This window comes from Falco peregrinus, chromosome 11 (genome assembly GCF_023634155.1).
Source record: "Falco peregrinus isolate bFalPer1 chromosome 11, bFalPer1.pri, whole genome shotgun sequence".
NCBI classification, from domain to species: Eukaryota; Metazoa; Chordata; class Aves; order Falconiformes; family Falconidae; genus Falco; species Falco peregrinus.
Window position 1 is genome coordinate 11,522,640 of NC_073731.1, and position 12,422 is coordinate 11,535,061.

Consider the following 12,422-nt stretch of genomic DNA (forward strand, 5'->3'; position numbering starts at 1 on the left):
TTATTTTCCATAATCCAGTTTACTACTTTGAGTAAGAATCAGCAAGTGGGGAGAAAAAAGAACATGTGCATGTTAATAAACGCAAGGAAATAGACTTGAGATATAAAAAGGATTTTTTTCAACAACAGTATTAGTAAAGATGGTGCTCTGTCATTTATGCTTAAATCCTCTCAATCTGCGTTTGTATGGTGTCCTTTTAATCTTTTATATCTCCACATTACTTAATTGAACTCTTCTGATCATTGTTACTCTTGCAGTGCTGTTTAATTTGATCGGGCTCTTTGTTTTATAATAGTTTGGAGTTCTTTCTATCAGGTGGTCTGTTACATGGTGGGAAGTGTCACGTTTTAGAGTAAAGTGACATATTTTTCAACTAAGATCGGACAATGAATCTGCAGAATTACAGATTTTTGGTGGTACTGGATTGTCTGGGAGACAAGGGGAATAATATATGGCAGAACATGAATTGAGTTGAGTTGATTAGATAGCTGGATTTCAGAGTGGTAGTCTAGCCAAATAGGATAATTGGTAGAAAGGTAATGCTGTTTACTGGGAGACTTGATAAAAAGGCTGATGTCCTGTTCTCTCTACTTACTCTTGTGGATAAAATTAGGAGAACCATTAGTCTCTGTGGAAGGAATGTTTCTGGACCTCTTTTACTGTTTTTGACTATCAGATCTTGAACACGTGAAATGTTTTAACATATTGAAACTGTAGAGCAGTCAGTTCTTGCTTAATTATGAGGATAAGTCCATAATATATGCAATATAATTCCATTTTTTTGAACATGTATAATATTACACGTTTTTGTTTTAAAGGGCATACATCACAAAAAGAAACTATGGAAGTCAGCCTTGATATAACAGCTCTCAGCATTCTTCAGCAACCTGAGAAACTTCAGTGGGAAATTGTTGCAAATGTTCTGGAAGACACGGTTAAGGATCTAGAAGAACTTGGGGCAAATCCCTGTTTGGCCAACTGTAAGAGTGAAAAGATGAAGGAAAAACATCTAGAACAACACAACATTCCCTTTCCTTGTTTATTAGCTGGAGGTCTGTTAACATACAAATCACCTGCTACCTCTCCTGTTAGCAGTAACTCTCAGAGGTCACTGGATGGCTTAAGTAGGACTCGAGGTGAGAGTGTCTCAGAACAGGGATCAACTGACAATGAATCCTGCACTAATTCAGAACTGAATTCCCCTCTGGTAAGGAGGACTTTACCTGTATTGCTGCTATATAGCATTAAGGAGTCTGATGAAAAAGCAGGAAAACTCTTTTCACAGATGAACAATATTATGAGTAAAAGTATACATGATGATGGCTTCACAGTTCCACAGATCATTGAAATGGAGCTGGACAGTCAGGAACAGTTGCTGTTGCAGGATCCCCCCGTGACTTACATTCAGCAGTTTGCAGATGCTGCCGCCAACCTAACTTCTCCGGACTCGGACAAGTGGAGCTCTATGGTTCCCAAGCCTGGGACTTTGGTTCAGTGCCTGCGTCTGCCAAAGTTTGCAGAGGAGGAGAACCTGTGTGTAGATTCAATCACACCTTGCGCAGATGGAGTTCATCTGTTAGTAGGACTGCGGACTTGTCCTGTCGAATCTCTGAGTGCAATAAATCAAGTAGAGGCCTTGAATAATTTAAATAAATTAAACTCGGCACTATGTAATAGAAGGAAGGGGGAACTAGAATCAAGTCTTGCTGTAGTGAATGGCACGAGTATTGATGTAATCCAGCATGAGTCACCAGCAGATGTACCAACTCCTTTAATAATTCAGCCTGAACAGAGAAGTGTTAGTGGTGGATACCTAGTGCTTTATAAGATGAATTATGCCACTAGAATAGTTACTCTAGAGGAGGAACCAGTAAAAATCCAGCGTATCAAAGACCCCCAAGACACAATTACCTCAATGATTTTGCTCCCACCAGATATATTGGATAATCGAGAGGATGACTGTGAGGAGCCCGTAGAGGAAATACAATTAACTTCTAAAAATGGCAGTGGGAGAGAAAGAAGATCTGAGATCTCTACTCTTGGGCACCTGGTAATAACTACTCAGGGAGGATATGTAAAAATACTAGATCTTTCAAACTTTGAAATTCTGGCCAAAGTGGAGCCACCTAAAAAAGAGGGCACTGAGGAACCAGATATGTTTGTCTCTGTGATATACTGTTCGGGCACAGACAGATTATGTGCGTGCACCAAAGGTAAGACTTTCCTTTAAATTGTTTGTTTTTAATGCTTGGTTTGACTGTATTCAGATTATATTACAGAATTTTAGAAACTGTGTTTCAAAATAGTAATGGGCAAATTGCATTGAATTTATGGACAGTTTAATTCTGTTCTAGCGAGCATAAACTCTAGTTAACTTCTCTTCTTAAATGTAGATTTTAACCTCTAAAATGGGAATAACTCGGGTAGTCCAGTGTAGTGGTAAACTTGTTCTTGTAGAGGCGCAGCTTTTCTTAAATCCAAAACAAATAAAGGTAGTTTTTTTATGTAATTAATTCTGTGCTAGAGATCCACGTTTCAGCAAAATGTTTCCTGTCTGTAATTGGTGGTGTTCAAGAGGGTAGAGAAGATAATGCTTTTGTACCATATTCCAGTCATCATTTGTATTTCCTTTCGGATAGGGCTGCTGGTTCTGCTTCAGCCTTTTTCAATTGGGATAACACTCTCTTGAGTGTGAAAGCCATGGAGGATTGTGAATTTTTTTCAGCATGAATGATTTTTTTTTCAAAAGGAACACCAGACATTTTGAGGGAAGGAGGGAGGTAAAAGGGGAATGTAACACAAGTCCAGGCAACTGCTACTTCATGGAGGTCCCTCAGCCACCACACACCTCCCTGCTTCCTTGCGTCATGTTAGGGCAGTGGAAACAGCTCTGGCTTCAATCAGCGGGGTTCCGCCATCCACCACTGTCTCATTTCATTCTCCTGCACTTGGATGCAGCTCTGGTGGAAACAATTGGCCTCTCAGAGGGGCTAAGCTGATGGGATGATTCACGTTTCAAATGAAATCCCACCAATATCATGTTGAACTTTACTAGAAGAATTTAAATTGACACATTTCCTCCTTTCATGGTGGTGTTGTGTTGATTACAGAGTCCTTACATGAGTGGTTAAACTCAAATCAGATTTACCTGTTGTTTCCAACAGTCAAGCTTACTATGTTTATTACATTATTATGTAAAAATCTCATGTCTCTAAAGGGCCCTGTGTTTATCACTCACCTACCAAGAGTTTTACCAGTGGAGACTTTAGATTTGCTTTTTGAGTATGGATGAAAACTCTATATGTTAGCAACTAGTATTTATGTTTGCAGATTCCCAATGGAGACATTCATATTTACTAAATGGTTCTCTTTTGGTAACTGCTTTTGAAGAAATGTCTGTTGAACTATTTCAGCTTTATTTAATAATGCGGGCTTCTCCCTAGTTAAAATAGAACTTTACCTGAAAGGTTAATTGCCTTTGAAAACTGTTAGCATCTTATTTGTGTCATAATGTTTTTACTTTGCTGATTAAACTGCAGTCTCACTTAAAAAAAACCCCAAACCTTCCTAAGGTTTTTTCCTATAGAATTACACTATTATTCATTTCTTTCTCACTTCAAATCTATTCTTGTATCTTGTCTTTTAAGACTAATGATTAAAGGGCTTATTGTTACCGTCCACAGTACTTTCCCATCCGTTGGTAGCATGTATGGTAATTATATTCTTGTAACATTTGGTATGATCTAAACCTGTTTTGGGACCTTGAGTGTAGGATACGCAGGTCTGTTGAGTTGGGGGCGTGCATTCTGTGCGCGTAGGAGTATTTTCTCTAGATAACCACCACCTCTGTTACTGACTAGAGAACACTTAATTTTCCTCATAACAGACAAGTACATCATTCTGCTTTTTCAGTATTTTTTTTTCTGTGTATTTTTATCTATATTTTTCTCTCTGAGAGTGTTGTAATGTCCATTTAGTAGTTTATAAATAGTTTTGCTGTGACTTCTTTTGTTCTTGCTGCCCTTAAGATGACTGAGATTTTCGGTTTTCTCTTCTGTAGTCTTGTGTGCCACAGGTATCCCTCTGCCTTCAAGTTTCCTCTTTCGAGTATAGTACTTAGATAACTCTTCATTTTTATTATTTTTTTTTAATCCATTGATTATTCTTATCTTTCATTTACACCCACTGCACTGTGGAACTTGATTTTCTGCTCTGCAACCAAATTAGAATGAACTTCAGAATTCATTATTTTCATTGTTTAAATGTCTTTAGAGGCTTTCAATTTCTATTCCTTTTTTAACATTTCAGTCGCTTCTCCGGGTGTAATTTTTCTCACTTTTGTGAGAAAAGTCCAAAGCCATGATAAATATTTTGGGACTAATGTCCATTAGAAGTCTGGATTTCAGGGTCTGATACTAGGTATATCTGAAGCCTCAGAGTCCTAATGTTTATGCCAAAATATGAAGTTTTGTAAAGAATGGCTTGATCTTAGATGTTCATAAATAACTGTACTACATAAAATTCAGGAATACTAAAGAAAAAAAAAAAGGCAAATTAAAAACCTCAACTATTAATATAATTTTTTTATCCTATAGTCTTACTGCACATTTCAATAACTTGATGTAAGGAGTAGTTTTTGCATAATTTTTGTTGTGTTGAATTGTAATCATCCTTGAATCTTTCTTCTGTAAGTGGGTAAAATTGCTGATCTGCTACGTGGCCAAATATATCTATTTTTAAATTATTATTTTTTCTGAAATGCAGTTTTCTTAGACTTCTTCTGAAATTGTTTTGAAGTGTTTTGCTTTTATATATTTACTACCACATGTGGGATGGTGCCTGCGGTCTGAAAGCATTAGGAAGATAAGTGTTGAAGTAGAATAGCTATATTCACTGATGTATTCAACATTAATCATTCTAACAAGTAGCTTCTAGTGCAGCAATCTAAGTGAAAATGTTAAGTAGAAGATTTGGAACGTACATGGCACTGGAAGTGCTTGGATGTTGTTGGAAAATTATTCAAGAATAGAAACTGAGCAATATATTCTTTTCTGTTTACTTGCTTGAATGATGGCAGTAGGCAAAGAACGCTTTAACGTCAGAAAGTTTTGGATGAAGAGCCTTTTTTTTTTTTTCCTGCTGCTCCTGCTTGTTGCCATATTTTTTTCATTGGTCGATCATATAATTTTCTCCAAAACTGCCTTTAAGATATAACTGAAAAGAAACCTCTGTGTGAAGGGGTGTTTCAGGTTTTGAGTGGCTTTAAGTAAAGATGTTTTAGACCTGCGTTTGACATCATCCATCTGTGATCTGGGAATAGTTATTCTTATCCTGCTTCAAAACGTTACTTCTTGGTGTCAGCTTCAGGTGCTTCTCCGTTTCTGCAGGGATTACCCGGAGATGACCTCTTGGGTCTTGAGTGTGCAAGTATATTCTTGGTTACATTTCGGTTAAGCAAACATAGTGGACTTTTAATGGCTTTGTATTATGCTTTATTGTCTTCCCCTTGGCTCAGGTAGGCTGTAGTTAATAGTCCTCTTAGTGTAGCGTTTTGTGTGTTATCATGTGGGGGTTTTAAGCATTTTGTGTTGTGTCATTAATATAAACCCATTTAAATTCTGCTTTTGTAGCATTCAAAATAAGTAAAATCTTTATTACAAAACTATGCAGTAGGCTGACAGATACTGTTTTTGAATAGGGTTACAGCTCTAGGGTGGTCTTTTGATGGTATTTAAAACCTATTATCTTGTGTTTAAGAGGATCCAATAGTTTATTTTGGATGCGTCAATTTCCAGAGCTACAGTTGTCACTGCCTTTATATCTCAGTTTTCATCTAATTATATTTCTTTTTTTAAATTACAGTCCGACCAAAAATTACTGAAGAAAATGGTCCACAGCGTACATTCTACTTTTTTTTTCTTTTGTTGGGTTTGTTTTGGATTGTTTCCTTAGTTTAGCTACTTAGCTGTATTTGCCATTCAGGCAGTTTTGTTGAACTTTGCTTTAAGAATATGAAATGGGGTAGAAAAATAGGTATCTCATAAATCTTCCTTTTTTTTTAATCTAACATAAAGGTGCAAATCTCTGTATTTTGGTTTGGCAGTTTTGAAAATTGTGCATACTTGTGTTTCTGGGAATATTTTTTAAAAGATCATTAAGAATTGTGGGTTTTCTGTCTTCCATCACTGCTGATGTTCTCCCTTGTCAAGTTATGAACTTCGGTGTCTGAAGGCATATTGCAGAGTAGGGAAGTGAGGTGGCATTTCGAACAAATGCTACAAGAAATAGAAATGTTCAGGGTGTTGTGGTGAAGCAGGTACTTCCCACCCAGACTGATTGAGTTGGTGTTAAAATGTGTATGATCTGTTTGAGTGCTTGAGTCCCTTCCAGTGAGTGAAGCATTCCTGCGTTGTGCTCACCTGAAATTTGTAATAATTCTTTCACAAATCTAGTTTTTGATTGTTTGTGTTGAGTCTTACATTATAACAAGAGTTTTCCTGGTCACTCCTCTGTTTTGGAGAAAGTGTTTTTCAGACTGGAAGTTGGTAAGTCCAAAGTGTGTTGTCTGTGCTGATATTTCTTGTTGCAAGCCTGGCAGAACTGGGTAGTGCTTTCATAGCTTTGGTAATTGATTCCCCCAAATCTTGTACCTTTCAGTTATAACAGATTTCTTGCTCTTGAGTTGTGTATTAATTACTCTCTATAGCTTTTTTCTGGGTTTATTGGATATCTTATTGGTCCCTTCTGTGTCATTAGGCTTTGTCAGCCTTGCATACTGGTGTATTTGAAGTTCAGGAATCAATTTAGTGTTCTCAGTTTTCTGCCTTCATAGTCAATGGGGTCTAACGGGACTGAGGAGAGACTGAGTTTTTTTCCGCATCAGAATTGTTGTTCAAAGTGATGCTGAGAGATAGTCTTCAAGTCAAGATCAATTACACTTACCCGGTCAGCAGTAGAGAACTGATCAGACTGTTTTCAAAGATCTTCAACGTGGAGATTTAACAGTCTACTCATAAAATTTCTTCTGCTGCATGCTGTCCTTGAAGATGATTTTTTTCCCCCTAGTTTTTAGCCTGTATCATCTTTGCTGATTGAAGTCATTACTGTTGTACTGTCCTTTATGAACATGGCAAAGAGATTGCATCAAAAAAGAAGGGGAAGACAGAGTTTAAGTACAGTCTTCCAACTGTTTATTTTAAGCTGAGTATCTTCAATCCTTTTAAACTTTCCTCAGGGACTTTGAAAGAAAAAATCCCTTACTCTCCACTCCCAAAAAACCATCTCAAGTCAGTCCACATATCTTGATGAGATACCGAAAACCAGGCACTGTGATCCTCCAGGTGTCTTTGAATGGAACAGAATTCCTTAACAGCTCTGCGGTCTGTGCACACCAAGTGTGTGTGTATGTAGTGGGATGTTTGCACTTTTGAGCAGGAAATTGGATCAGGTTTACCTTCGGACTCACAAGAGCTTCCTTTACAAAACTGCTGGCTAGTTGATTTTTCTTCATCCCATAATAGTGCGTTTAATTATTTCTTGCTAGGCATAGTAACTTTCACATGTCCCTATTCAGTTGCATTCTATTTTTTCATCAGTCTGGATGGAATTTTACAGCTGAAATCTGAGAATAGTGTAAATCCTGTTGGAGTGAGGTTTTGGGGAAGCTTTCTTGAGGACATTTTTCAAGTGTTCTGAACTAGTATGTTTAGAGCTAACCCTTTCTTTACAGCCCAGTGGCGAGAGGAGGACTATAAGTTGTTCAGTGGATAGTTTCCTGTAGTATGGCATTGTTTCCTTAATTCCTTTAACTATTCAGGTATTGTTAACTATGCCCTTGTGTTGTGATTTGCTGTCGACAATTGTCACTCTTCCAGACTCCTGCGAGAGTCTAGGATGTGTTTGGGATGCTGGACATTTCACAGATCAGCTTTGACTGCAGTGGCCTAGTCTCTGACATGTTCGCTAACTTGTGCCAGTGCTGCTTTCCTGGAACCGGTAACTGTTTTGCCAGAAGGAAGCTTGGGATTTATTTGGATGGATTTGTGATTCTTATGTTCTGTTTGTATAACCCACCAGGTTCTTGAGTCCAAGCAAATTACAGATTTTAAACACAATTCAGAATTAAATTAACAGTGTTTTGAATGTGTTAACTGTTATTTTGGGGGAGTATAATGGTGCTGGGTTTCAGATTATTCTCCTGAGTAAGTCAGTGTCAGCTTTCATATCTTCTTGGTAGGGATTGTGACTGTCTCTTGTAGTGTGGATAAAATGGTAAGGATGGTTTTGCTGCTGTGAGTTAGTGACAGAAACTCAGACACTTGGTTTGAGAACCAAAGTTCTGTTTCTTTAGAACGAAACCCTACCCAACCATCTCCAGAATAAATGAGACCTTTGGTATAACTTTCCCTTAGAAAAACCCACAACTTCCTGAAGTTCTTCAGTGTTTCTCTTGCTGTAAGCTGTAAGACTGGTAGATGGTGCAAGTCAGTATGTTGAACTTCGTAAGATTTTCCCCTCTATTTAAATCCTACTGATTAGGACTTTTGTAGCTTCTGAAACTGTTAACAGTTCTTCCCTCCCCCCAGCCTTACATAAAATTGAGCATTCCTTCTTGGTGACTTCTCTGTAAATGGTAGAATTCATCTATGTATATCTGTAGTGGTGAGTAATGGGCAACTTCCTTGAGTGATTTCAAGCTTTAATCAAAACATTTTGTCCACTGAAATGGACATAATGTGAATTGATGGAATAATGTGAAGAGCCCCTTAGGAGAGTTCAGTGGGGAAGTGAGTTTTCACTTCACAAATAATGAACTTTAAAATGATATTTATGCAGCCTGTACAAATGAAGTAATATAGGCCTTCAGTTGACATGATGGAGTATTTTTCTGTTTAAAAGCCTGATTTGTATTATGGAAAGTGTCATAATGGTTTTGATTTTTGGTTTCTATTGAGGTTTCCTAAGTTAATCACCTTTTAACCCCTCTCCCCTATTACTTTTTTTATTTTGATGCCATTCACAACTGTAGTCAGTATTTTTGTAGTTCTGTATTGCATTTTTTCTGAAAAAAAACACCTGTGGTAATAAAGGAATATGAGTATTCCTGTATGATCATACTGGTGTCAGGTCCTGTATAATTACTCTCATAATTGGATACCATTCTAACTGCAAGCCTGCCTTGTGAGTTGAGTTTAGCTGTATGCCTGTCTAAACTTTCTTGTTTTGTTGTCTGGTGATTTTAGGTGGAGAACTTCATTTTCTTCAGATTGGAGGGACCTGCGATGACATAGATGAAGCTGATATACTTGTAGATGGATCCCTTTCCAAAAGTGTAGAGCAGTCATCAGAAGGCACCAAGCCCTTGTCTAACCCTTCTAGTCCAGGAATTACAGGTAAACTGCATGTGTTTAAATGTAACATAAGTGAAAATGCTTTTGCGATTTTTGCAAGTTGCATATTAAGATGATTTTGATATATTTGAGAGCGTACTGCTTTATACTTTTTTGCTCCCCGTAGTCGTAGTTCTGTAGTTGCTGTATGTCTGTCACTGATTCTGTACAACCATAACACTTAAGCAGTTCTTCATTTAAAACCCCCCACTTTTGTATAGCTGAGTGTTTTTCCAGTCTCTACGTGCTATTTTATGTGTGGCAGACAGAGAAAAACACTTAATTGTATAGACACTGTTAAATCACATGTTCGTTATGTAAAATTGCCTTAGCATTTCATGCAGAAGCTGTACAGCTCTACTTAATAAACTGTACAAAACATGTATTCAGCAGGTACTGTTACAGTGAGATTGATGCTGTCTATACTTCTAGCAGTGCAGTTACTATTGATAAATTAAGCTTATGATGTGAACTCTTTCATTTTGGTTTTTAGCAGTTGATTTGAGTTGAGCGATGCTCAAATTCTGGTTACATTTGCCTACTAGTTTCCTTCCTGGAAAGGTTGTCTACCCTTGAACAGCAAGAAATAATTGCTTCTAATTGTCCAAATTCTATTTTTACCTTGAACATCATATTTGGGTCTTGTCTTTACTGCAATTCTCATATACCAGTCCTGCCACCAGTCTGCTGTTTCTTGTAGTATTGTGGCCCACTTAGGGGAAAGTCAGGAGTTGGGTGAGAAGGTTGTTCCTTTTGTAGTCAGGTAGAGGGGAAAAATGTGAAGGGCTCCTGCTTGTGAAGAAGAATGGTGAGCATGCACATTATGGGAGCTCCTGTGGGGGCCTCTGGATCTTTTCTCAGTCCTCATCAAAGATGCTTTAGTGTAGATAACTTGCTACTAAAACTTAACAACAAATCTAATTTTGTTCATTAAGCCTGAGGAAGATTTGAGTCATGCTGAGTTTTTTAAAGTGTGTGTGTCTGTGTGTGTATATATATATATATATTTATAGTCTTACTTTGAGTTTTAAAGGGAACTGTTTGAGAGAGCTGTAAAACTATTATGCTTTTCATTTTGTTTTAACCTGCAATTGATGAAAATAGAGACACAAAGCATAATTATTTTGGTTGCATTGTAATTTGGAGGTTTTGGTCATGCCTGTTGGGACAGAACTAGGGATATGCTGGGAAAAGATGACCTAGAATATAAAATACAAGACTAAATAATATAAAACATGAAGATAAAGCAATATTACAATGGAAACAAACCATTCATGTAGCTATTTCAGAGGACTGTTGTCCATTTTGTGTGTGTCTGTGTGTGGTGGGAGGTGTCCTTGCCTGCAGTGGCAGAGAAAAAAAGCTGGGAGAGGACTGAGTTGGCAGTACAAGGGACCGTTTTGGATCACAGCATCTTTGTTGTCAACAGGCTACTTGCTGTCTTTCTCCCCAAACCCCAGCTTGCTGCCAGCCTTGTAACACTTTGTGTTGTGCTATGTTTGTATGACCCCTGATTTTACTGTACAAGAGGTGATCAAAAGAGGAAAGGAAAAGATGCTTTTTGTTGTAAAACTATCTGTAAGCAGCAGTACAGCAGTTGCTGTCATCTTCTCTGCTCTGAGGACTGAATGTCTCCTCCTCCTCCTCCTTTTTCACCAAAGGAGCCATTCCTGAAGTTTGAAAACTGCTACGTAATAAACCAGTGAACATACATGAGGGAAAGAAGTCTGTGGCTTTCTGCAGCTTTCTTCTTTTGCTAATGGCAAATAAAGCAATAAAGAGAATACGAATATCCAGGGCATAGATGTGCTTCAGTAGGTGCATTCCCTGTAGAGTAGCTTATCAGCAGATTTAAGTGACTTCCAGTCAAATGGTAACTTTGACTAACCTGGTGAGTCAAATTGATCATTACTGTTTAAATTCTGCCAGTACTGTAATGGGTAAATTTTTTTTGTTTGTTTTTTATCTTGTTCTCCTACCCATCCGGCCTTCAGTATAGGCTTGAATATGGCTTATTGGAACAAGAAAGGAATAACTTGTATGTATGGACTTCAGAGTAGCTGTATCTTTAGATTGTCCATAAGCTGCAGGTCGTCCTTTAAGTAGTCGTACAGTTCAGGGACTGTAGCATTGCTTGATCTTGGTCTGTGATGGTTTCCAAAGAGGAGTTAAATACACAGTAATGGTCAGATAGATTGAGTACAGTTTTGCTGTGGCATCAAACTGAGCCACTAAAAGCTGCAAGAGAAGCTTAATAGTCACAGGAAGCCAGTGATGAAAGGAGGGGGCTGGGGGGAAGAGCTGAAAAGCTGAAACCAAATGGTGGTTGTAGAGCTCTTGGTCTGACCCATCTGGGTTAGGGTTACTAAAGTCAGTAATACTGGATTCTTAGCATATAATCTGCGAATAATTACTAGGACTGTGCAAACATTTTCTAAGGGATGAAGCTGTCAGCGTGTGTATGGATCATGATGAGACATTGCTCCCAACGTTTGTAACATCAGTGTTGCTCCTTTTCTAATCAAAGTACTAAACAGCAGAAAGAAATGTTTTCTTCCACTTTTGTCTTAGGATGTTTTTCAGACAAGAGACTTAGCTCAACAGAAAGCATTCTGTTTGGGGAAATGAACCCCTAGGCAGATCTGACTGAGCTTCAAGTCTTGATCTATAATAGATCTTGTTCACAGCTGATGGCAGGCAGCAGCAGGGTGGTTTTATGAAATCACTTTGGCATTCTCTGGAACTGTAGCTAAAAGATGCTGTAGTCAGGACAGAAACCACAGCAACCAGCCCAGCTTTTGTCCATGTATATTGTAGGGTTTGTTTGTATGTTTATTTTTCTCTGTTGGCTTTCTGTAACTGCATTTCTTAAAATTTATCTTCTACCCTGCATTGGCTATGTTTTAAATTGTCTTGTTTTAGAAGGAAATATGTTGAGAGAGTTGTAAATTTTAGATTAGGTTAAAATTATTACTTCCTTTTAAGCAGTGGAGCTTTTTTTGTGGTGAAGGGAATTGAAAAAGAATATTAGTT

General features: G+C 37.8%; 1 protein-coding gene across 6 annotated transcripts in view; it reads left to right on the plus strand.

Moving 5' to 3' along the window:
- Positions 1–12,422, plus strand: part of BIRC6 (baculoviral IAP repeat containing 6) — a 183,308-nt gene that overhangs the window by 26,964 nt on the left and 143,922 nt on the right. For all 6 annotated transcript variants that reach the window (XM_055815892.1, XM_055815895.1, XM_055815896.1 and 3 more), the window contains exons 10-11: positions 819–2,213; positions 9,243–9,392. In XM_055815892.1, coding sequence (XP_055671867.1) covers positions 819–2,213; positions 9,243–9,392 — 1,545 coding nt within the window. The remainder of the gene's footprint in view (positions 1–818; positions 2,214–9,242; positions 9,393–12,422) is intronic.